The sequence below is a fragment of the Idiotropiscis lumnitzeri genome, chromosome 1 (assembly GCF_059441095.1).
Source record: "Idiotropiscis lumnitzeri isolate Australia: NSW breed Sydney's pygmy pipehorse chromosome 1, RoL_Ilum_1.0, whole genome shotgun sequence".
NCBI classification, from domain to species: Eukaryota; Metazoa; Chordata; class Actinopteri; order Syngnathiformes; family Syngnathidae; genus Idiotropiscis; species Idiotropiscis lumnitzeri.
Genome location: NC_142391.1, coordinates 32289888 through 32313358, shown reverse-complemented (window position 1 = coordinate 32313358; position 23471 = coordinate 32289888). Strand labels below are relative to the sequence as shown.

Here is a 23471-nt window from a genome sequence, read left to right as displayed (position 1 = left end):
AGAAAGGAACAGAAATGTAAGCTAAAAAAGAAAAACAAGCGCAATTATTGACACAATTAAGAGATGGACACGTGCATTCAGAAGTTCAGAGAAGTTCAAAGTAAGTCCACCTGTAAAGGTTAGAGTGCATTTTAGGGACATACTAAAATTTCATCCGAAAGCTGAATACCCCCAAATATTGTGTATTAAGTGGTGCATAATAAAGGTAAAGCAAAGGTAAACTCTTTAAAGGTAAATTTTTTGATGTTGCCTCCCAGAGGAATAACAGAGTGAGCTTCCCCCTTGTAGATCATGTTTTTAAGTTACAAAGATTTTACCATTCCTAGTGGACAGTCTGAAAATAAGTGACCTGTAGTATATTATAAAACAAAAATAATAAAAGGTAAAAGTACTCAGGCTTTGATTGACCTTGACGGACGCGTAATGGAGAAGGCGTCAAGCTAATAGATTGCGTTTTTTACTATTCTGAAGAGTTTACGTTGTTTAAGAAGGAGCACTGAATCATTACGAAAACTGCTTCACTAGCTTCTGGCGTTAGCCGCTATCTGGTTAAGTCCATGTGATTAAGAGGTAGCGCTTGATCTGTGTTTCCCGATGGCGACAAATTGGAACCATACCAATAATAATTGATCTCCATGGGAAATTTGGTTTTGAGTCATGTCAAATCTGCGGTCGGCCAGCGACACAGATGCTTGGATGAGTTTGATGTGGATGATTGCATCCCATTTTTCTCTGCATGTTCTTCTCCGCTCGTGTTTGTGCGTGTAAATGGGAAGCATTGATATGCAGATGTTGGAGGGCTTGGCCTGCAGGCTATTTGCTATATTTGATCCCAAATAGAGCGTAGCATTAAATTACACTTAATCTCATTTTCAATTTGGACTACGTTATTCAATAGCCATGACCTGCCTTCCTTTTAAAGCTCCCATCACCATCTACACGGCCTTTGCTTGTCTTACAATTCTAGCATGTAGAAATGCTTCAGATGATGATTGTTCATGCTTTTTATTCACTTTCATTGATTTGGAGCGAGCAATCTTTTGATGCCTATTTGAAATGGCACAACGGCACAGCGTATACAGTACAATATGTCATCCAGCAGCAGTCATGTGTTTAATTCTACATTATTTGTGAAGGGCGAAGGTGATTTTCAACCCAACACTCTGAGATTTGAAGAAAAGTAGCTTGACTGGTGACAGCTTTTGGGAAAGCATGCTTTGTTATACTCGTCTGAGCTCCAAAGGTGTGACATTGTTGGCTCAAGTTCTTTCTACCGTTCTGTGTCAGTGTTCAGTGTCTGAGCAGTTGCTATGCTTTTATACAGAATACAAAAAAACGGTGGTTAAATGTTGGCTACATAGGCAAGGAAAAGAGGCTTCTGATACACGACTCAATTTAACATCGGTCCGTGTCCGTGTTGAACAGCGTCAAGAAGAAATTGTGGAAATTGTTTGGTTTTTTTTCCGGGAAGTGTGAATGGAACGTCTGATATGACTTACTCCTCGAAGGGTGGAAAATTGCCATGTCAAATTTGCACCTTTACTCTGTGTGTCAGTGCTGAAGTTTTGGGGGTTGGTTTAGTTATACTTGTTCCATTCATACAAAAAAAGGCAGTCTGAAAGCAGAAAACCGCCGCCGCCACTTTGCACTAGTTACAGCAGACGTTGACTTTCCTCCCCTTTCCTTGCCGCTTCCTTCCACACAGTCAGGAGCACAAAAAAAGCAAAAAAGACAACGTTTAATACTGCGTGAAAGGCGTATCTGATCATACCAATATAGTTGGAAATTATCCAGGTCGACTTTCTTCACCTTTATTTGAAATAAAACAGCAACATTAGTAAAATACAATACAATACCACTTTATTTATATAACGAAGATGGAGAAATGACCGAAAATTGCCAAAGTGGGTTTCTGAGACTACCTCCGAAGCCAGACACTCGCAGGCTCCACTTTATACCCCCAATCCACGCTAGTGCGTCTTTCACAAAGCGGCCTCTGACTCTACTGCAAAAGGTGAAAACTTGATGGGTCAACTTCTTACTCCCAGCATCTATACATAATGATCATAAAAATGTTGGCTTTTATAGGCAGCGCAAAAAAGATTCAAATGCAAATTCCAAAAGCAGAAATATGTTGATTTGTCTTGGTACCATCAATCCATGTTTGTGCCATCTGTGCAGAACAATGATCCAAACACATGTTGGCTTTTACTGGCAATCTAAAATTGGCTCCCTCCAAAGGTGAAGCTTGCCAGGTGGGCTTCGTAACCCCCCCCCCCCCCCACCGGCTACCCTCCTTCCGTGTCAGTGATGTCTATACAGAACAGTCCACATATGCAGTCCATTGCTTAAAAAAAAACAAAAAAAAACACAAACTTCTACAGGCAGTTTGCAAAGCGCCTCAGGAGACAAAGAAAATTCTCCCTTGACTTTGCAAGTCTTTTAATGTAGAGCCAATTTTACAGCCTACTCTACTGACAACGTGTGACGTGAACTATTTGTTTTAAATGTAGCCTAATATTGTTTTCAAACAGTTGTGTATTGGAATGCATTTCATCTACAAGCAATCATTTCTAAAGATATTTTGGTTCTCATGAGTGCAAGGCTGATCCAGGCTGTCTGCCGAAGTGCTCTGCAGTCCGTCCAGTTGCCCGTGAGTGGGAGTTGTTGGGATTATCTGTAACGGAAAACAGCTTGTTCATCCGCCTCCTCCCCACTGCCGAATCAAAGATGGCTGGTGTGTTACAGCTTGGATGCGACTCTCGCCAGCAGAGCAGCATGTACTGGGAAAAACACACTGGTGGTGCTCCCACTGAAGAATCTCAGCTTCATTCTTTCATGATGGCTGTTTGGCCCCGAGGCTTTGGGTCTCGCAGTTGCTGTCGCTGAGGATGTGCTCTTCGTAGTATATTCTCCATGGTCTGTTGCGGCGATCTTCCCTGTGAAGTCCATCATCATCTCCTCTCTCCTTTTTTTTTGTTGTTATCCTCCTCCTCCAGCAGAGGATGTGGGACGTTAAATGCACCGGGGAATTTATCGAAAGGAATTCTCCCATGGCTACTACCTATGCCATCCATATGCAAATAAGCCGTGCTATGGCAGTGCATATTATGCATGGATGGCGGCGAGATGGGCTGGTTTGGGAAGAAGGAGCATCCTGTTTTTCTTTTTTTATGTTGGGCAAGAGCAAGATTGAAAAAGTTTCACAGTTTTTCCAAGATGGTGCTGATGACGACGCCCACACATACTCTAAAGCTTGAACAATTATGGTCGTATACAGAGAATCCCTCGCCGATTTACAATTTTTGTTGTTTTCTGTAGAGCCTATCCTCAGCTATTCATTGCTAAAACTCACCTATTGGCAGTTTTCACGCTCTTTCCATAACGCTCAAAGATGCAACGCAATGGCATCAATGCCCTCAAGCTTTTCAATAATTTCACCGGAATTTGTTAGCGTTACATCTTGACCACAATGCTGACATCTTTAGATGTCAGGTAGGAGCTAAATTTAGCCGGAGTTGTTTGTTAAAGTCATACACTCTGCTACATGTGCACATAACTCACTTCTGGTGCATATTTTAGTTTTTTTTTAATTAAAAACGGAAAAACCTGTTTCTTGAATGGCCATTTTTTTTTAATGAGGAATCAAAACAAAAGCAGGACTGAAATCCTTGCTGAACATGCACTGATACCTTCCAAGGTAGGCTGAGGTAGAAAATTAGCAGCCACACACTCCAACTAAACACCCCTCTCATCTTCTGGCGACCATGAAACAGTGATTTCCTGTGCCGTGAAACCTGAAATTTACCATAAACCTTCTAGAAACGTACCTGAAATTGTCCTCCCCTTTGTAACATGAGTAATATGTATGGAAAAGCACAAAATATCACAGTCACACCCTTTTTAGCCTTTCAAACAACAGAGTGTGTATTGTGGGCTCAGCTGTAATCTAACATGGTTGCTTATTTAGCGACGGCACACGTTTTCATCTATCACTGAAGAGCTTCAACCCCTGAGGAGTCATGGGTGGTGTTATAAGAGTGTGTCCTTTCTCTCATTAGCTGCAAACATCTGTCCAGGCGGCTGCCACTGGGAGATTATAATGGAATAAACTGGTAACACTTGCACTGGCACACACCCTCACGTCAGCAAACACAACAGCACATAGAGTATTTTATGACAGCCGTGTTTTATGACATCTTACATACTTTCTTTAACATAATAACCATTTTCACAAGCCCGGAAATCAACATAAAATCTGTTCATTGTGCTGTTATGGCGCGAAAGCATCAAATATGAGTGAAATTGTCTTCAAAATCACATTTTATGGTCGACTGGCGAATGAGTGGAAAGAGATCTTGCGTTTAATTGTGAGGCATCACTCTACGTCCAGTCGCGTTCTTTCTGTCCGTGGACGGAATGCTTTATGGCGACCGTCAGAGTTACGATGATGAAGTTTTATGGAGACACTGTGGGAGATTAAAGCGCTATTAGCCACACGCCGTCACCCTCTCCAGCTGTTGCCTTTTGTTTACGGGCTTAAAGAAGTGTTATATGATATATAGGCAATTATAGCTAATGATATACGAGAGGATATGTGGAGTGTCGGAGAGTGATGGCACATAGGGCATTCTATTACAATAAAATAAATACTACTCTCAATTGTATTTAAAGGTTTTCATTTATAAGGACAAATTGCACCTTCTTTTAGAGTCACCAAAATACCTTTAATGATCACTGATGAAATACAGACTCTGAAATACAGACAAAAAAGACTCTTCCCAACGTTTTTCCAGAGATTTACGAGCATTGTCAAATGGTGAAAAAATACACCTTGAGTGCATGTGTTCTGACAGATTCAACCAAGAATTTTTGATTGACAGAAATATGTGGTTATAAGGGTGGTTCAAGACAATGCGTTTGCTAGGAATGATTCTTGGTGCTGACAATATCAAACAAAAATCTTAAGGTCAGTGCCGGGGTTACCTTACATTTCAAAATCGTTTGCCACCTCATTCACATTGGTGAACAAAGCACCTGTTGCTTTTTTCTCTGCTCGAGATGTTCCCAAGATAACAATGAATCAATCAATCAGTCATTCTCCCAAACTCTTAACCACGGTTTGCCTCTCTAGTTCTGTCTTTTGTGATGTCTTCAATTGCGGCGTTTGGACCCAAAAAAAAACAAGTATGTAATGAAAATGCCAGATATCTGTCTACAAACTTAGAAACTAAATGTTAAAAGCCGTCAAAAACCAAAAAATCAAGTAAAAACAGAAAATATATTTGCTGGTAAGTACAGTAACAAAGTACAATGAATGAAACTTTGAATATTGGCTATTTGGCATTTGTGAATTTTCCAATTTTTTTTTTTTTTTTTTGTTTCAAAAGCTCACCTATCTGCTGTTTTTGGCCTCAGGCTAAAGCCCATGTCCCTGCAAAAATTTTGTTATAGCATCATTTTAAGTTGATCGCATGAGCTTCATTTAGTCGAGCCATAGCTTTGTCTAATAGGAAACGTGATTTGTAGCCATCTTGAGTCATCTATTAGCCATTACAAATTGTGCAAAAGGTAGAAGTTCACTGTATCTCAAACTACTCCCCACTCCCACCCCTAATTTTCTGCAATCCATTATTTTTTTTATGCTAAGTGTTTTGTTGCGTTGCAGGTGGTCGAGACCAACTTGGTGGCCTTTGATTGTCACTGGATCCTCATCAACGAGGTGAGTTGTTGAAAATAGAACAAATCAATCAATCAATTGGAATTTTAGTTTTCTGACACTCTGTTGTCTAGCTTAATGTTGAGTAAAATCTCCAAGACACTTTTCTTGGGAATTAACGGATACACGTGGGGCTTTCCATGACTAAACAATTCAGCATTGTCGCTGTCCAATGCATTTCAAAAGGTTATGAGTTTGCAAGAATTTTCATTAAACACACTGTCAGAGTTTGGACCACTAGCACATATGTTTTTAAATGGACATAGTAATGAGGATTATACATATCTGGTGTTGTTGATGAAAATCTCTTCCAACATAATGTTTAATCAAGCACACTGTGTTTTAGGCCAGCGTTTCCCAACTTTTTGGGGGCTTTCTTACACCCAAAACCCTTTGGCATACCTGAGTACTCATACGTGTAGATGATTGCCAAAAGTAGAAAATAACAACTGATTTTTAAATGATCATTTCATTTAATTGCCTTAATTGCAAGATTTAATTCTGAGGCATCCTATTTTTTATTTATTTAAAGGGAATATAAAACTAGTTTGTCCTTGAAAACCATCCATCCATCCTTTATCTGAGCTGCTCATCCTCACAAGGGTCGCGTGCGCGCTGGAGCCTTTCCCAGCAGGGAAACTGGTTGTCAGCCAATCGCAGGGCACACAAGGCCAAACAACCATCCACGCTCACAATCACACCTAGAGACAAATTGGGAGTGCTCAATTAACCTACCATGCATGTTTTTGGAATGTGGGAGGAAACCGGAGTACTCAGAGGATACCCACGCTGGCACAGGGAGAACATGCACACAGACACATATCCATCCAATGACATGTCTCATTTAATTGTTAGCCAACAAAAGCTTCTACGTGAGACAGTTGAACCAGTTATCCACTTGACTCCATAAAATCCTATTTGGCCAAAAAGTCTGAGCGCGACGAGGACTTGACAGCGCCGTCCATTTCCCCGCATAAAAAATGCAATCCTGCAAAATAATCATTTAAATTAAATGTACCTGATTACGGGGATTCAGTTCCCCAAACCTTTAGTACCAGCTATTCTGTGCATCTGCTGTATGGCCTTTCTCCTCTGCTTGTAAGAAATAAACTAAAACCATCCTTGGTATTTACATAAAAGTTAGTGTCTTAACTTGACATGAAGAAAAAAAAAGTGTGACTCTTGAATGCAAAGGGGCTTATCAAAATTTAAATTCACAATTATTTTCAGGCTGTTAAGCAGGCGATACTTGCTTGTGACCTCTGTTGAATCCTTTTAGATGAGAATTAGTTTTCTAATAAAAAAATAGGGAGGTAACTTAAATATTAATAACACTGGGAGGGGTAATGAGAGCACTAGAAGTCCACCGAGTCACGATCTTAATCATACTAGTAAACTTTTTCTTTTTTTTTTTTCTTTTTTTTTTTTTGGGAGGGGGGCAACTTCACAATTTGAATTCAGCTAGTTATTCCTCCCTGCTCACATTTTAATGTGACCGTTGGTCATAAGATAACATAATTAAACTTTAACATTAGCTCTAATTTTATGTTAATGCATTTCCTGAAGAGCCTTGTTTATAATTTATGAGACGTGCCTTTGATTAAAAACGAGCAAAATAAGCACGTGCGTCTGCACATTATTTAAAGATGAGTGCCTACCACATTTCCCCAAATAGTGGCCGTCCCGCCAATCGATGCCGTGTACCAATTAGTCCACTCAAACCCACTCGAGACAAATAAACGCTTCTCTCAAATTTCCATTAGGAATAAAACAGGTAATAACTGTAATTACTTCAGTTCCACGATTCTATGGCTCACACGGGAGAGACATTCACAAGAATTCACCCTTGTATCCAATTGAACTGGAGTGCTAACCAAAACAGCAGCACCCACAGAAGCAATAAAACCGACTCTAAAATGGACTAAAGTTCTGAGACTACAAGACTTCTGGGCCGTTCGGCTTTGGAAGGACATCTGTACTGGGGCAAATAAGGTACATATTGGGGGAGGACTGGAAACATTTTCAACATTATAACCCCATTGCTAACCAAAACGACAGCACATACTGAGGCATGTAAACAGACTCACTATGTTGTATTTATGTTTTTTGGATAAGTGTCCTAAACGCCAATTAGCATAGCGTTAGATCAACATCTCATCACTGTGTATTGTTGCACAATGCATCCATGTTGTGGTTCCTCTGAGGCTTCTGCGGGGTTACCAGACGTAAGGTTATTCTGTATACACAATATTGGGATATGTTAGCTTGTTTTTGGTTGACAGAATACTGAGTCTACGTCGAAGTACGTAAGTTTTAGGATTTTAATATTTTAACTAGGGCTGTCAAAATTAAAGCGTTAACTCAGGTGATTAATCTAAAAAAATTTAACTCTGTTAAATATTTTAACTCAGTTAACTCAGTTTGATTTCCTTAAAAAATAATTTGCATACTTTGCAAATATTTTGCCATATTAGCTGTCTCGAGCACGTCTCAGAACAAAACACTGTGTTTAAGTTACCACTGGGTCTTGCAAACCAACACTGCTGGAGTGTGGCGCTTGTGGGCAGTTTTGAGAAATGTTTCGAAAATAAATGTCTGTAAAGATGTCACCATTTAGATTGTATTTAAGAATCCAAGAAAGCTATTAGAACCGTCTTTGAATTAAATGTACTTTATATTTGGTGATTTTGTATCAATCCCAAGATTTTATCCAAGTAAATATCTGTTATAAGCTTTGCAAAAAATAGTAGTTGAAAAATGTGATTAATCACAATTAATCATGGAATTTTTTGTGATTAATTAGTTAAAAAAAATTAATCACTTGACAGCACTAATTTTAACATAACTAACCAAAATACCCAGTAAACGGATTAATTAAAGTGTAAAGACTTACTGTATCCCGTAAATGGCTTCTCGACGCAATATTAAAGATGTCCTTAAAATTCGTCAAAATGGCGTCTTTAGCGACAATTACCATTCCAGTCGACCGACGTCGTCGCGCCACGATGTTGCATATTGCATCTGTCTTTACGTTCTTCCCAAGTCATGTAAACTGTCACAAATTAATAAAGATGTGGAGGTGTTATAAACAACTTTTCTGGCAAGATTAAAATTTTGATTGCGCCTTTAGCAATGACTACCTTCACGGTAAAAATGTGATCGATCTCTCCAGAGTGTTGCAAAACGCATCCATGTTAAGGTCAGTAGTATGTCATGGATCTTGTTGCATCTATACATTTCTCCAAAGAATTTATTTTTAATTTAATTCAAATCATGAATTTTGATTGCCCTACATGATATACGGGTAAGATTGTTTAATATGTGCCCCAACCCCCCCCCCCCCCCCATTTGCAGTTGAGTGTCTAAATTCTGCCCCGCCACTATTTGGGGAAGCGCTCTATTTGGTTTAAATTAGATAAGAAACCGACAATAGAAGTGTTACACACCTGTGGCTTCAGTCGAGGCCCCACACGACTAGGTTCCCTGTGTGCTCGCTTATGGCAGCTAACAATGTGGAGCAGCCCGCTGAGCGTGCGCTCATGTCTTGTTGATTGCCTGCTAGGCCACATTCACATTGAGCTGTCAGACATCTGCTATTGTCTAACACTCTTCGGGCTGCCTGCCTGGCACTGCTCTGCTCTTTTGCCAGCTTTACTGCAATGATGAACATGCATTTGAATGCATGTCATAAATCCAGGTTCTAAAAATGTTGGGGTACAGGGAATGAAGGACAAGCTCTTAATCTTAATTTTAATCATAACTGCCATGCGCTCCCCTAAATGCTATGAATTTAATTCCACTTAATGTTCATGATCATTTAATAAAATAGGAAATTCAAGTGAACTTAATTCCATATTTATCCATCTACACTTATTTTCATTCGCAAAAAACATGTGCCACCGAGACACTACCTTGCAAAAGTTCAGTTCGGGTTGCCAATTTACAAACTTTCCTGACTCCTTTGTGTCTCTTGTTTTTGTTCCCTAACTGCAACAAGGCTTTCATTTCTGCTATGTCACAGACATGATTGGAATCATATTCACGTTGTTTTCCGTATTAGAAGACCCAAGCACGGTGAAAGGAAACAATGGCGTCAATGGCGTCTTTGTTTCAAAAGCAATGATTTATTGACATGTATCTTTTAACCCAAGGTATGTGCTTCCAAGGCAAAAATATGTTGCCGAATTTGCCTTTCCTCATCTGCCCAACTCTACAAGAGTGTCAGACAATGTCAGACGTATATGACACGTCATGGTCATAGCCTAGCTTTTGTGAGTGAGCCCAAAACTAAAAGGTGGCGAGGAGTAATTGGTTTAGCATCTTGATTTTTATCGGGGGCATGCCCCCAGTATGTAGGTTTATTTATTTAGTTTTATATCGTTAACGGCAGTCTGGCAGACTAAGGGTTAAAGCAATCCTGCCACTTAGAAGAATGTATCAAGAAAACCAACATATCCGGTCTTTCACATCCCCCTAAGCCCTGTATCAGAATGCCTGGCTCGCCATTAGTAAAGCAATGATGCATCATCACAAACCACGGTTGCTTGTAAATGTTGACAATGCTAATAACCGGATTAAAAGCGTGAGCGGAAAGATTGCTACAAGTGAAGTGAGGAGAGATTGTGGTGGCAAAATGACGAAAACATCCCGTCCCTTTCTTAACACTTGAATCGCAGTTCTGCTCACTTTTCCACTGGCAAAAGCAGGTCAGTTGGGGCTCCAAGGATCCCAAGTGGGGACCAAACAGGTGACATAAGCCACCGCTGGTCATTAACTGGTCAAGCAGTAGGGACAACTGTGTGATGTTGTCTTTTGATCTCTGCATTTAATGAATTTAAAGTGCATAAAAAGTGCATTTTATAATTCTCTCTCTAACTTAAACAGGCACATGATGAACATTAATGTGCCTATCAGTCTGACTAATACAATACAAACCAATTGACCTAGGTTTTTTTTAAATTTCCTATTAAATGTATGGTAATGTATCTTTTTAGCTTCTTATAACGATATGAATTACTGTCCAAATTACTGTATGACTGAACGCAAAGATATGACCAGATTCTGACTCTGTATTATTATGCCCCTTCATCTCCACTTTGCTGGGAGGCCCTTTGTCTCCTCCCAAGTTAAGTGTATCATCTTACTTTGGCCAAGAAGTAAAATTAAAAAATAACACAAAAAGAGTACTGCCTTAAACCAAGGTGAGTCCAGCCTATGTATTTTTATTTTACACGTCTGAGCTGTTTATTCTCACTAGCATATTAGTAAAAATGAAAAGGAAGGGAAAATATGCAGTCCACTGACTAAAATGCGGAAATGAACAGTAAAAAAAATAAAAATCTTAGATGTGAATTTGGCTCCTAAATTAGTGTGATCTAACTCAGTTGTGCCCACCCACCGGGCCGCGGGCCACTTTAAATCGAGCCGCACGGACGAAAGAGGAAAGAAAAAAAAATAACGTCGTACTTCCATTTATTTATTATTCGATGCTAAAAAATATTTTATTTTGAAAAATGGCTTCTCTCCATTACATCGGACCCTTGAAGCATGTCAAGATGCTGATTGACTCGGCCGCGTTACGCTAATAATAAACCCAGAGGCTAGCAAAATGAGCACGAAACAGACTCCATACGAAGTCCGCTCTGCACAATATGCGTACTCCGATGCATATGCAGCAACCCCATAACGGGATGTGTGAAGTTTTTTTTTATTCAAACAGACTCTTTAAGTGGATCAAGGCTTCAATATTCGCTTGTAGTTTGGAAAATGACTATGGGAGGGAGCGCGTGCAGCCTCCCTGTGCTTTATTATGGATGAGGGGATAGTGTATGGTTGTCATAACTTTGCTTTATCTACAGCCAGCAGTTAGACGTCCCACTGAGGCACAGTTCACACTTTATAATTGATCACCCTGCCCTTCCTCATCGCCTTCGTTCTGCTCAGGGGGTGAGGATGAGGAAGAGGAATGATAAAGGACACACACTCCTTCTCCTGGTCTCTTAAGTTTCGAAGAGAACACTGACAAGTCTGGTACTTGTCCGGAAAGCAGTACAGTTTGAGTTTTGCTATTTGCATTGAAGAAGGTGACAACATGGTGCACTCGTGGTTCTGAAGTTTGAAGTCCAATTCGTTTTTTAGAGCGTGTTTGTTTTCCCCGTGCTTGGTTGTGATTTCTCCAGCTTTCTCCCACATCTTAAAATCCCCAGATTGTCCATATGTGTGATTGGGTAATTGCCTTTATGTGCCCTCAATTATCTGGCCACCTGTCCTTGGTGTACCCTGCCCAAAGTCAGCTGGGATAGGCTCCAACTCCCGAACACTCTCGCAACTGGTCCGAGCACAGTAGTGCGGTAACGAAAGAGAAGTAGAAATGAAGTAGAGGTACTTAAGTTTAAAGTATTGCATGAAGGCATTTGATTTGAGTCCCTTGATTGACAATGTGAACAATTATCAATCAACACGTTATGCATAAATCTGCTAATGTACTGGAGCATGCTTGGTGATTCAATAGCATGTTTCACTCACTTCTACAGACATGGAACCTTCACCTAAACCTAACCTAACTGTATCCGATGTCCTCGCATCTAACCTAACCACTTTATACACATAATTTAAATGATCAGGATCGTTATGTAGCTTCTGTAGACCTTGCTGATTAGCTGATCATTTGAAATGGGTGTATTGCAGCAGGAAACGATGGAAAGCAGGCAGGACACCGGCCCTCGCGGAACAGGATTGAGCACCCCTGACTCAACCTATCCTAACCTGACACTAACCGTCGAGTTATAGGTTGTAAACCTAATTTTAACACCTAACGCTCTATTTTCGTAGACAGAGCAACTGCGCTTGAGCGTAAAAATCGGCACTTGAATTGGCACTCATCTTAATTTTCTTGCCAGATCTTCTTGCGCATCTCCTTGCACCCCTGGAATTTCAGGTAAGGGGCCACTGTGCTCCTCGTAAAGAACTGTTAGTCTTGAGCCCTATTCTAAGCATTTTGTGCATAGCCACACTTGAACATATCAATTTTCTTCTTCTGCCATGTCACTGGACTTAAAGAGAATGAGAGGAGTGTTTTTTATTGCAAGTAAATCAAGTCATCTCTGTTCACCCCCACAACACTGCACAACACCCTTTTCTGCATGTGTGCCATGTGCATTGACATACAATCGTTGGCAACACTTGGTAACACGGCTCCACACAGAATTCCACCGTGCCTCGTGCTAGACTTGCACTGGGCAGCAAAATAGAGCCCCTAGTCTGTTAGTTTAGGCCTCTTCGGCACATAAGTAGGTAGGTAGGTGACTTGAGCTCAGCCGTTGGGTTGCTGTGACCTTTTCTCGTGGCTCTGCATCTTCCTATCCATCTATCTGCTCTCTGGCACACACATCTAATTGGAACCACTTAAGACCGTAGAGTTACATATTGTCACTGTCACATGGGATAGGCAGAGTCAGGGGCAGGGGGAAGGAAAGGAAGCATTTTGGACAGATTAGACCTTCATCCACCGTAAAAGAGTCCTTGGCCGTGTCTCACACTTTCTGGCATTCATTAAATAGTTCAAGTGAGAATATATGGTCTTCTCTGTTAATATAGCATGCGCCAAAGATAAAAGGACTGGGTTAAGGTTTCCCACAGAACTTTTAAAGTCCTAACCTGAAAATGAACCCTATCCAGGACTCCTGCAGACGACTGTGAAAATGGCAACTAATTGTTGGAGAGATACGAGTCTTGAGCGAGGCATGGTCTGTGGCTTTCTATCCGAAGACGTGCTGCACTCTTTGCGTGCCCCTTTGACTGCGACATCACTCCTGTCTGCGTGTGTGTGATTCTATTCTATGTGGTAAACACAATAACAGAAAACATATAAAATCGAACCCTTAACCCCAAACTTTAACGCTAACCTCCAACACCTAATCCGAAACCTTACCCCATTTGACCAGTACCATTTTCCCCACCAATCAAAAAAGCATGTGATGTCATCGTTTCTCACGATTTATGTTTTGATTCCTTAATATTAACAAACCAAATCAGGTGGGATATGAGTCATTTTTCTCTAACCCAATTGTTCCACAGATGAGTACTAGAAAAAGGCAACTATAAGTACAAACACATCTTTCAAGCATATCGATAGTTAAGGAGCATGATGAGAGCTAAAACTGGAAGCAATAAAAACTGTGTGGGGTTTTCCCATACAGAACTCGGTAGGGTGAGCTGCGGAAATGGGAGGTCAGAAAAGGTCAGAGAAGAAATGAATAGTTTTTTTCTCACTCAAAAAAGAAGGATTTAATGTCTCTTGGGGAGAGGTGAAGAGGCTGAGAGGAGAGGGGCCAGAGGACAAAGTATAATAAGGGATGAGAGATGTTTTCAAATAAAAAGCCAGAAAAGAAAGTGGGCACTGTGCTCTTGGGCTGATGGGAGAGATCAGGATTTTAATGTTTATGGCGTAAGCAACCAATGAGCTGCCAGGCTTCTGAGGTGACGTCACGCTTTTCAGGCACATTTTGTGATCGAGTGTTCCGTTTTGTGGTTGGACTTTCACATCGTAGTTTATTTCTTCGGCTGTCTGATTGAAAGGTGGTTTGAGAGGAAGTAGCCTGAGGCGAGTGACGCCAGTTTAAAATTACTTTTATTGTCTCAGGATATATAACATTGATAAGATTCACGGAGCAACTTACAATACAATCCTGTGCCATACTAACCTGCTTTTTTCTGAACAAAAGACTTAAATTTGTGTGGTCTGTAACTGGTGTTGCCGTTTGACTCCATAACGGACCAAATGGAGCACTGACTGAACGTCCTACAGTCTAACGATACCCCTCTGAGGTTCAGGGTTAGGTTTTCGGGTTATGGTTACGGCTTCTAGGTAACATTGGAAACCAATACTTGATTTTAGACAACAGGGTCCTACCCTTATGATGTGTTCTTGTTTAGCCAAATGTACTGTGGAAAAATTTATTTCATTATACAATGAAATCTTTAGTTAAGTGCATATTGGGTCAATGTAAACAATGCAACAGAGAAATCAAATTGGCATAGGTGTAAACTAAGTAAATTAATATTCGTACTTCACCCAAGCAGTGAAATAATTTAATCTTGAGCACGTTTAACCTTGCGTGTTGCATTGTCCTCTCAAGTTTCAAAACAGTGAGGAATCTATTTGCAGGCTTCTGGGGGTGAAACGTGACACAAATCTCAAAACAGTCGGCCACTGGCTCTGGATTACAAAAACGAGAATACAGCGAAAGAGAGAACATGCTGAAAATTGCTTAGAAAAAGGCAGATCTGTTGGTCAAAGGAGAATTAAGATTCACACCAACCAGTCAAGGGCAGGCATTGAATCAAGTGTCAAACACCCCCAAACACACCCCGACACACACACACACACACACCCACGCACACACACTAACCTCACATTCTCACACATGATTGTATTAATCCCATCACACAGTGGACTGATTTTCAAGCCATCCTATGTCTGTGCTTGTGCTGGCCTGTCCCTATACAAAAAGTGGACAGCATTCACCCAGTGTGACTTTCCGTGGTGTCGCGTTCCAAAAGCTGTTAGCCATTTAATGACTGAAGCTAAACAAATGTGACACACTAAAGCACAGTCACGAGTATACATATATACTCACACGTGCTTCCGAGCGGAGTGTACACATAGAGCAAGTTATGAGGTAGGTCGTTTGCTGAAAAATTTGTCGATCATGCAGGTGAACATTGTTACGCACAAAAATCGTGAAGTCTGACCTGCACCGGAGACAATAAAGGTCATCTCACTATTATGTACCAGATTAAGGTAGACCTTGAGTGTATCTATGAATGGTAGATAAGATCATTAGAGTAGCGGGTGAGCTGGAAAATCTGTGTATCATTTCTTTTTTCCAGTTTCAATTTATCATTGAAGAATTCAAAAGTGACTGATTTCGTTGTATAATATAGAAAAATGGATCACATGACTAAATTACAGTATATATTTTATTTAATTTGCCGGGTTTGACCTACAATGGATTTTAATTAACCTCAATTGAGAAACACGATGTTAGCCTCTACAGTAAGTCTGGACCAATGTTTCCTCAAACTTCCCTCATGTGTGAGCATTCACATAAACTCCCTGTGCATTTCTTGGTCCACGGTGAGCAACGTCAGACATGCACACGGTGGCCAAACCTATATCACAACTCTCCAAAACCTGAGATATGTGATGTAGATGTAAAAATGAAAAGCACCTACATATTGATCAAAATAGAGTGCATCATATAATAGAGTTTTGTGACACAAATCAAATTAGTCAGCGTTTGTAAGGATTGGTTAAGGCTTAAGGATTGTATGCCACTTTTAATATCGTGAATCGGCCCAAATTGACTTCCAGAAATCAGTATAAGTAAATGGGAAAAGTGTATAAATCATAAATGTAAATGAATTTTGGCTGCAATATTTGCTTTTATATTTCAAAACCCTGATCAAGTGGAGACTGACGCTTTCCATCACACTGTGTGAGTATAAAAGTGGTTGAAAAGATCAACAATATTCAATGTTGAATGATTTGATTGAAAATGACTGTTAACGTGTTGAGATGCTTCACTTGTTAGAAAATAATCCATAAGAAGGAGTTTGATTGCTTTACCTAACCAGAAAATAGGAGACTTTTCTTCCATTCATACTTTTTAAATGATGCTCAACATTAAAATCCAGAACGGCTATCGTACGCTGTCACATAATTGTAAGAACTTGAAAAAAAAAACACAAGAAAAAGTAATTTACCTTTTGTAAATCTCTGACTATGCTTGCCTTGAGCCTCCAAATGAATTCCTACAACCCTGGAGTGAGAAGCAAATGTTTGCTCATCTGTATTGGTGACGAAGGCTGCTTGGAACATTGACACTTCATGCATGTGTCACAGTAATATGCTTCAATTGTGCAGATACATTGTCACTAAGCATCGGTGCTCTTTCAACCGATAAATTTTGAGCAGATTGGTGAGATGACGAGTGGACGTGAGCATTGGGGGATGCCGCGTCTGCTCCTCGGCAGAGAGCGATATTTGTGTGACAATGATTACCCGAATTGAGTGCTCGCTTTTTTTGGGGTCTTTTTTTCCTTGCATTTTTCTTTCCCACTCTGTCAACCACATGCGCGCAATGAAAGGGAATTTGTGACTTTCATGGAACAGTTCATTGTTTGCAGCTCCTCAATATTGCAGATGTTTTTCAGAGAACATATCAATCTTTCTGTTTTCAGAAAGCCTTGCTTCAGCTCTGAAATCTTCAGTTTATACAATATACTCTATATCAGGGCTCCTCAATCCTGTTCCTCAAGGGCCGGTGTCCACCCAGTTTGCCATCTCTCCCTGCTGCAACACACCTGATTCAAATGATCAGATAATCAGCAAGGTCTGCGGAAGCTAGATAACATTCCTGATCATTTGAATTAGGTGTGTTGCAACAGGGAAAGATGAAAAACAGGCAGGACACTGGCCCTCGAGGAACAGGATAGCAGACCCCTGCTCTATAATTACACACTGCGATGCCCTTGGATGTAGAAAAGGAGCGGCATAGTCAATGAACTTCCCGGTCATTTATTGAATGCCTGGACGACAGTTGAACAGAACACCCCAACGCAAGAGCTGCCATCAGCCACAGCCCACATGCAGACACTCGCACAGAGACTCGTGCCAGCCTTACATTATATTCTAGATATTTTCATGCTTGGAATGAATTTTTTGTGTGTTCAATCATGTTTACAATGTGTTCAAAAAGGCTCTTTTGATAAGCCTCAATCCATTTAAAGTACCGTACTTCAAGTGAATGGTTGACGTCTACCTCACGGCAACTTGTTTGTATCGATCCCTCTCTATTTTGTGGCCTCTCAGGAGATCTCCGACTTTGACCTGCAAGAGTTGGTAATGAAGTCGGTGGGTCGGCTGACGTTGGTGCGCCAGACCTTCCCCATGCCGCAAAACACAACCCAGCGTTGTGTTAAGCACAACCACCGGATCAACGCGGCCCTGTGTGACCCCAAGAACGCCAAGGCTCAGCAGCTGGAGGTGAGCCCATCTCAAGCCAAATCAATGACTGTCATTTAAAATGAAAGAAAACCAGCCACTTTATTGATCTTGTATCCCGTTTAATTAATGACTTCATTATTTCTCTTCCTGGATCCAATTTTCTTCACACTAATTATTGGACAAACTGACTGGAATTGATTGAGTAGGAAATAAGACTTGCGTAACCCTGGAACCTTGAAAATGTTCTTAGTAATGCGCAACAAGAATACAGTTGTCATGTTTCCTATAGTCAAAAATCAAACCAATGTATCTTGTTTTTAATTTCTAATAGTTTGATTAGGTGACGGCGTCGTTTTTGTCTGTGATCACTTCCCCAAACACGGTCCAACCATGGTTGCCTTGGCTAGGATTTGGTTTTGGCTGCTACAGGTCTGCTAATTAGACACAGGAAAAGCATTTTGATACGTCTGCGCGTGGGAGAAAGAAGAAACCTCACTGTCTCATAATGCCGCCATGCTATTGACAATTTTCACGAACAGTTGTCTTGGCATTGCACCGATTACCTAGACTAGAGCAAAGCGATTTTAGTATAGATTCTAAAGAGACACCAGGTAGCACCACCGTAGCTTATCACATTCTCACGAGGCAAGTTGCAAAACCATGAGATTGGGATAAATGCATTTGAATGCGCGCGTATTACTGTATTTCCCGGACTATAAGACGCACCTGTATATAAGCCGGAGCAACTCTTTTTAAAGAAAAAAACAAACAAACAAAAAAACAAGATACAAGCCGCACCAGGCTATAAGCCGCAGTTTTCTGTGTTGAAAAAAACGTGTTGATTACTGCATGTACAGAACGATTTTGTACTATGAATGCGCATAAAGGTACGTAAACAGATTCATAAACCAGTGCCTTTTAAAACGGCAACAACTTTGCTAATTAAAATAGAACAGACCTAAGAGAAAAAAAAAAAGATTAAGCATATTTTCTGAACTATAGACCGGTGAAAGAAATATCCACAGAAAAGCCGCACCGTAATATTAGCCGCAAGGTTCAAAATCTAGGAAAAAAGTAGAGGCTTACAGTCGGGAAAATTCGGTATGCATTTCATCACCGCAATTTTAAACAGCTCCCAGGGGTCATAATAAAATACGTACAAAGTATATGAAAGTATAGGTTTTATGAAATCAATAAATGCGTTACTGGTTCTCGTTAGTTAGACCCCTGTACTGTACTCTGCACCTTTTTTCTGGCGTGCACCGGTTAATACAAGATGGTGGGTGTGGGGAGTATGCCCACCACATATTGCGCAGAGGGGCCTTCGTACGTGGTCATTTTGCTAGCTTTATTACCGTAATGTGGCAAAGAAATTAGTATCACAACATGCATCAAGAATTAGATTTAACAAAAAGAAGCCGGTTACTTTTCAAAATAAAATATTTTTCATCCTGGAATAATAGATAAACTGGAAGTACTGCAAGATTTATTTTTCTTTCATCTGTGCAACCCGCCGTGGCCCAGTCCAAAGTGGCCCGCGGACCGGTGGTTGGGGACCACCGCTCTACACTACAGTGTTGCTTCCACTATATATTTTCGTCCCTGACAAATGCAGTCTCTGAATATCTCATGCTTCTTTAGCTCTTGCACAATAGACTCTGAGAAGTCATTAACCTAGTCTTTGTCATGTCCTCCCTCTTTTATTGCACTTGATGCAATGCTTATAGAAAAAGAAGAAAAAGGGGGGGGGGCAGAGACATTAATAGATTAGCCTCAGTCGTCGCTTCTCTTCTTATCAGTTGGTTGCTTTGCTGACCATGTTTACATTTTGGGTTGTTTGCTGGGTTGGACTTCAAAACCTGTTTACAGTGCTGCGTATTTTTGATGACATCAAGTTTGCTGATTCGATGACATCCTCTCCTTGTACCTTGTTTTTAATTTGCCGTCAAATTGGCCTGCATCTTTCTGTTACACATACTCAATTCAACAAAGTGACATTTTTTCCATCTTTCGCTCTTGGTTTTCCTTCTTCCTTGTTGTGCTTTTCTGGCTCTTAATATGTTCCCTAAGGCAACAATATGTATGCAGTTATGATGGTATTTTGTGCGTGTGTGTGCGGTGCGTGCATGCATGTGTGTGTGTATGCATGCGAGTCATCAAGCTGCCATCAGACAGGCGACACAAAGAGGAGCGTACGCTTATTTACGTGCCAAGACAAAATGTATTAAATTGAATCTATGTGCTGTTGATTTATGTGGCTGCCCAAGAGCCCTGGGGATCACATTTGATGAGACATGGAAATTTGTTAAAAGGAGAATCGTTGCCGCCGTGCTTATGAAGATGTCTCGGCGCGGCTGTGGTAAAGCAAGTCGACAAGGTTAGCTAGAATACAACAAGGTCGGCTTACTGCTCTTGTAGGCTTTGTAGCTAGGAATGATGGGTGTTAGACGTCTTCCAAGGCCATAAAAGAAAAGTTTGAATGCACCGAATTCATTGGGTGTGCATCTGATTTTTCTCTTGAAAGCCCTCGTGTGAGATAAGCTTGACCGTATTTTGAGTGATGAATCTATTTTAAGAATACTCACTTTTTTGTTCATTCGCAGAACCACAAGCTACCAATCGCTATTGTACTGTTTATTGCCCGGTGAGCTTCTCAACTGACATTGTTTTTGCGTTTTTCAGCAAAATGCCTCGGCACTGTGTGGCGATGATGCCTTGTTCGCATTCTGGGAAGCATCTTTTTGAGTAGAGATAAAACTGAGTGTTTGACTCTTTCGCCAAGGCCAAACAAACAAATTGATAAAATGAGAGCACCATCTTCATTTTTCCATTTTTTTGTCAAAGTTAGGCGATATGTAGTATATCTTGAATCGACACACATTTTGATTCGGGGTGGACTGGCGCCTATCTCATCCAACGTGATCTATATCAAATCGAAAACAAACTTCATAGGAAGGCCAGAGCTGTCACCCACCACAAGCCCTTTAATGCTAACCGACACCTTACCCAACATCAATCAGTACGGAATTGGTATTGCGTTAAGAGCTACCTGATTTACCCTTAAAAAAGGCCGGCCAATGACCTGTGCTCATCAGTTGTAGCCTCTTTGCTGCTGCACTTGCCTGAGGACATGCAACCAGCTCAGCATTGGGGAGGTTACACTCTATAAATTCTTAATCTAAAACACCGCTTGGCACCCCTCCAGCATGAGGCATTCACTTGTTTTATAGTGTATGCAAATTAGCCATCAGCAACACCAGGAGTCTCCGGTGCAGTGCAAGGGAGAATCTCTTATTCCTAATAAGACCCCAGCCGCCGTCCCATTGTATGCATTAAATCCATTGTGAGTTTTTTTTTTTAAGTCACTAGAGGTCAATGTGTTTTTATGTACACCTGCTCAATACCTCGTATGAGTGGAAAGGAGAGAGGAGTCACACCGTGGCCTCAGAAGCCCAATTTTACTCTGCACTGAAGCAAAGCAATGCAGGCTGACCACACATAGGCGTGCACTCGCACGCGCCTGGCACACGCAAACGTGCGCACACACTCAGACAAATGATGCATATGTGGAATGCAGAGCACACAGATCGACGAGGGGTCCCTACATTGAGCGTTAGAATTCTTCTTTTTTTTTTTCCACTTTAATTTCCACAGAAAAGCCAGAAAGAACGAGAGATGTGACAAGTGTGAGTCCTCCAAAGGGAGAGAGAAACAGAGAGAAAGTTTGATGTTTTTCCTCTTTTATCTTATCTGCCTGTCTGCCCCCCCCTGCAAAAAAAAAAAGATTATACAAGGGAAAAACCTTGATGTCATTGACATCGTTCCTTGTTATTTCAAACTTATTATTGTGCATTTTGTTATCGTGACCTCTTCACTTTGAGACAGCACAGTATGACATTCGCATCACTCGACGGGACTGAAAAATGGTGTCCTTAAAAACACCTTTTTCAGCCTCATAGCATGACAACATGACATGGCTCTACATATTATGATGTTTAAACACGGGCAAAACCAGGTACAATAAAATCCAGCTGGCTACTTCTCTCGCTTCTTTTTGGCCGTCCGTTTTTTCACTTCAAACAAAAACCTTACCGCGTTGAACCCCCCAATCCCGTCTTGCTTTTCGCGAAACCACCTTGGCCAGTGCATTGTAGCATTTAACGATACATGTCTAGAAATGCCGAAAGTGAATGTTCACGGTAATGCCAGCCTCCTTTGTTGCTGCGCCTTAGCTCTTGACATGACAGCATTGTACCCAACTGTCTTCATCTCGCTACAGCGGCCCTTAGTCTCCCCTTGACTAAAACGTGCTTTCTTACCATCACCTGTATCCTAGGAAATCACATTACACATATAGACAAACACGCAGGGCTGGTTGCTCCACTTGAGATGTGAATTGGCGCTTAAAAACAAATGCTCATTTTGGGATTTGAGTGGTAATTAATCATAGCATATTGTCACATCTACTAGGACTGTTTCAATGGTAAGCGGGAGACATGTTGAGGGGTGCCCAGCGATGAGTGAAGCTCGCTGTCGATGAGCGCAATACCCGGAAGTGTTTGCACGGGTATATTAGCCAAAAAGAATTCGATTTAACTGTTAATCGATCAATCAAGAAAGCCCATCTTTGCAGTATATCAATACATTTGTCCCTACTTCAATGTTCGTCTCTGTGATGCCATCCAACAGGCAAAGGGTGTTTTCAAACTTGGACACTGGACAACTTCCTGAGGTTGGATTCGCACAAGCTAGTCGCTATGACATAACATGTATTGATTTGAAGTTAGACCAAACTCAAAAAAGAAATCCTGGTGATTAAAGTAACTATTTTGAATTACAAAGGAAAATGTGTGTGTGGGTTGGGTTTAGGTTCTGGTTACCCTACACTAGGGATACATGCACCGTACACTAAAGTAAAGTTTTCCACTTTGCACAACAACAAAAACCACTGTGTAAGTGCACTCCTTTTACTATTTTGATAAAATCAGGTTTGTCATTTCTTGGACTATAATTTGGCAAAAGTACAATGAGTAAGAGGGATTTGGGGTGCCAATCCAAGATGTACATACAAGCATTCACATTCACACGAATGGGTATTTTAATCTTAATTGAACGCAAAATGGGAAGAAATCAGATATACTATAACTTTTTTTTAAATTTGGTTTTAAAAAACAACGTCCAACTTCCTAGAACATCATAGTTTTCCATTAGTTAGTGTATTACTTTTTGTATGAGACCCTACTAAAGACTTAGCTTATTTAACACATGAATATCAACAAGTCTCTGTCAAAAGTACAACAAAGCCATGCAATGTTGTCCCATGTTTTAGTCAGAGCAACTAAACAGGGTACGCTTGCAAATGTAAATGAAGAGTGGCGGCCATCATCATCGGGTGCTTTTGTGTGCACTAGTGCTTTGATTATTTCTACATGCCAACATCTAAAAATAGACAAGCCCGGAGACCTGTTTTGATGTATGAGCGGTGGTGTTGCTGGCGTGCGCTTCTGCGAAATAACTGCGCTTAATTAATGGGAGATGGCGGGCGTCAACTGCGTGTACGCAATGGTGGCTTCTGTCGGCGTCAGTCTTTTCATTATCTTCTCGTTATCTTTTTGTGGAAGAGGAGAGTCTCAGTAAATCACAGTGTCATCCATCACAGGGCTGAATCGCCCCCGCCTCGCTGCATGGAGGTACACTCACACTGCAGGCTTAGATGTGTTTGGACTTAAAACAATCCTGTGG

The 23471-nt window shown here is 40.9% G+C and overlaps 1 protein-coding gene across 6 annotated transcripts in view; it reads left to right on the top strand.

The window, feature by feature from the left end:
* Positions 1-23471, top strand: part of grid2 (glutamate receptor, ionotropic, delta 2) — a 444752-nt gene that overhangs the window by 279536 nt on the left and 141745 nt on the right. For all 6 annotated transcript variants that reach the window (XR_015843122.1, XR_015843125.1, XR_015843126.1 and 3 more), the window contains exons 5-6: positions 5669-5722; positions 17595-17768. Coding sequence is in view for 2 of the 6 variants with exons in the window: in XM_088295450.1 (XP_088151576.1) it covers positions 5669-5722; positions 17595-17768 (228 nt within the window). In the remaining 4 variants the exon portion in view is untranslated. The remainder of the gene's footprint in view (positions 1-5668; positions 5723-17594; positions 17769-23471) is intronic.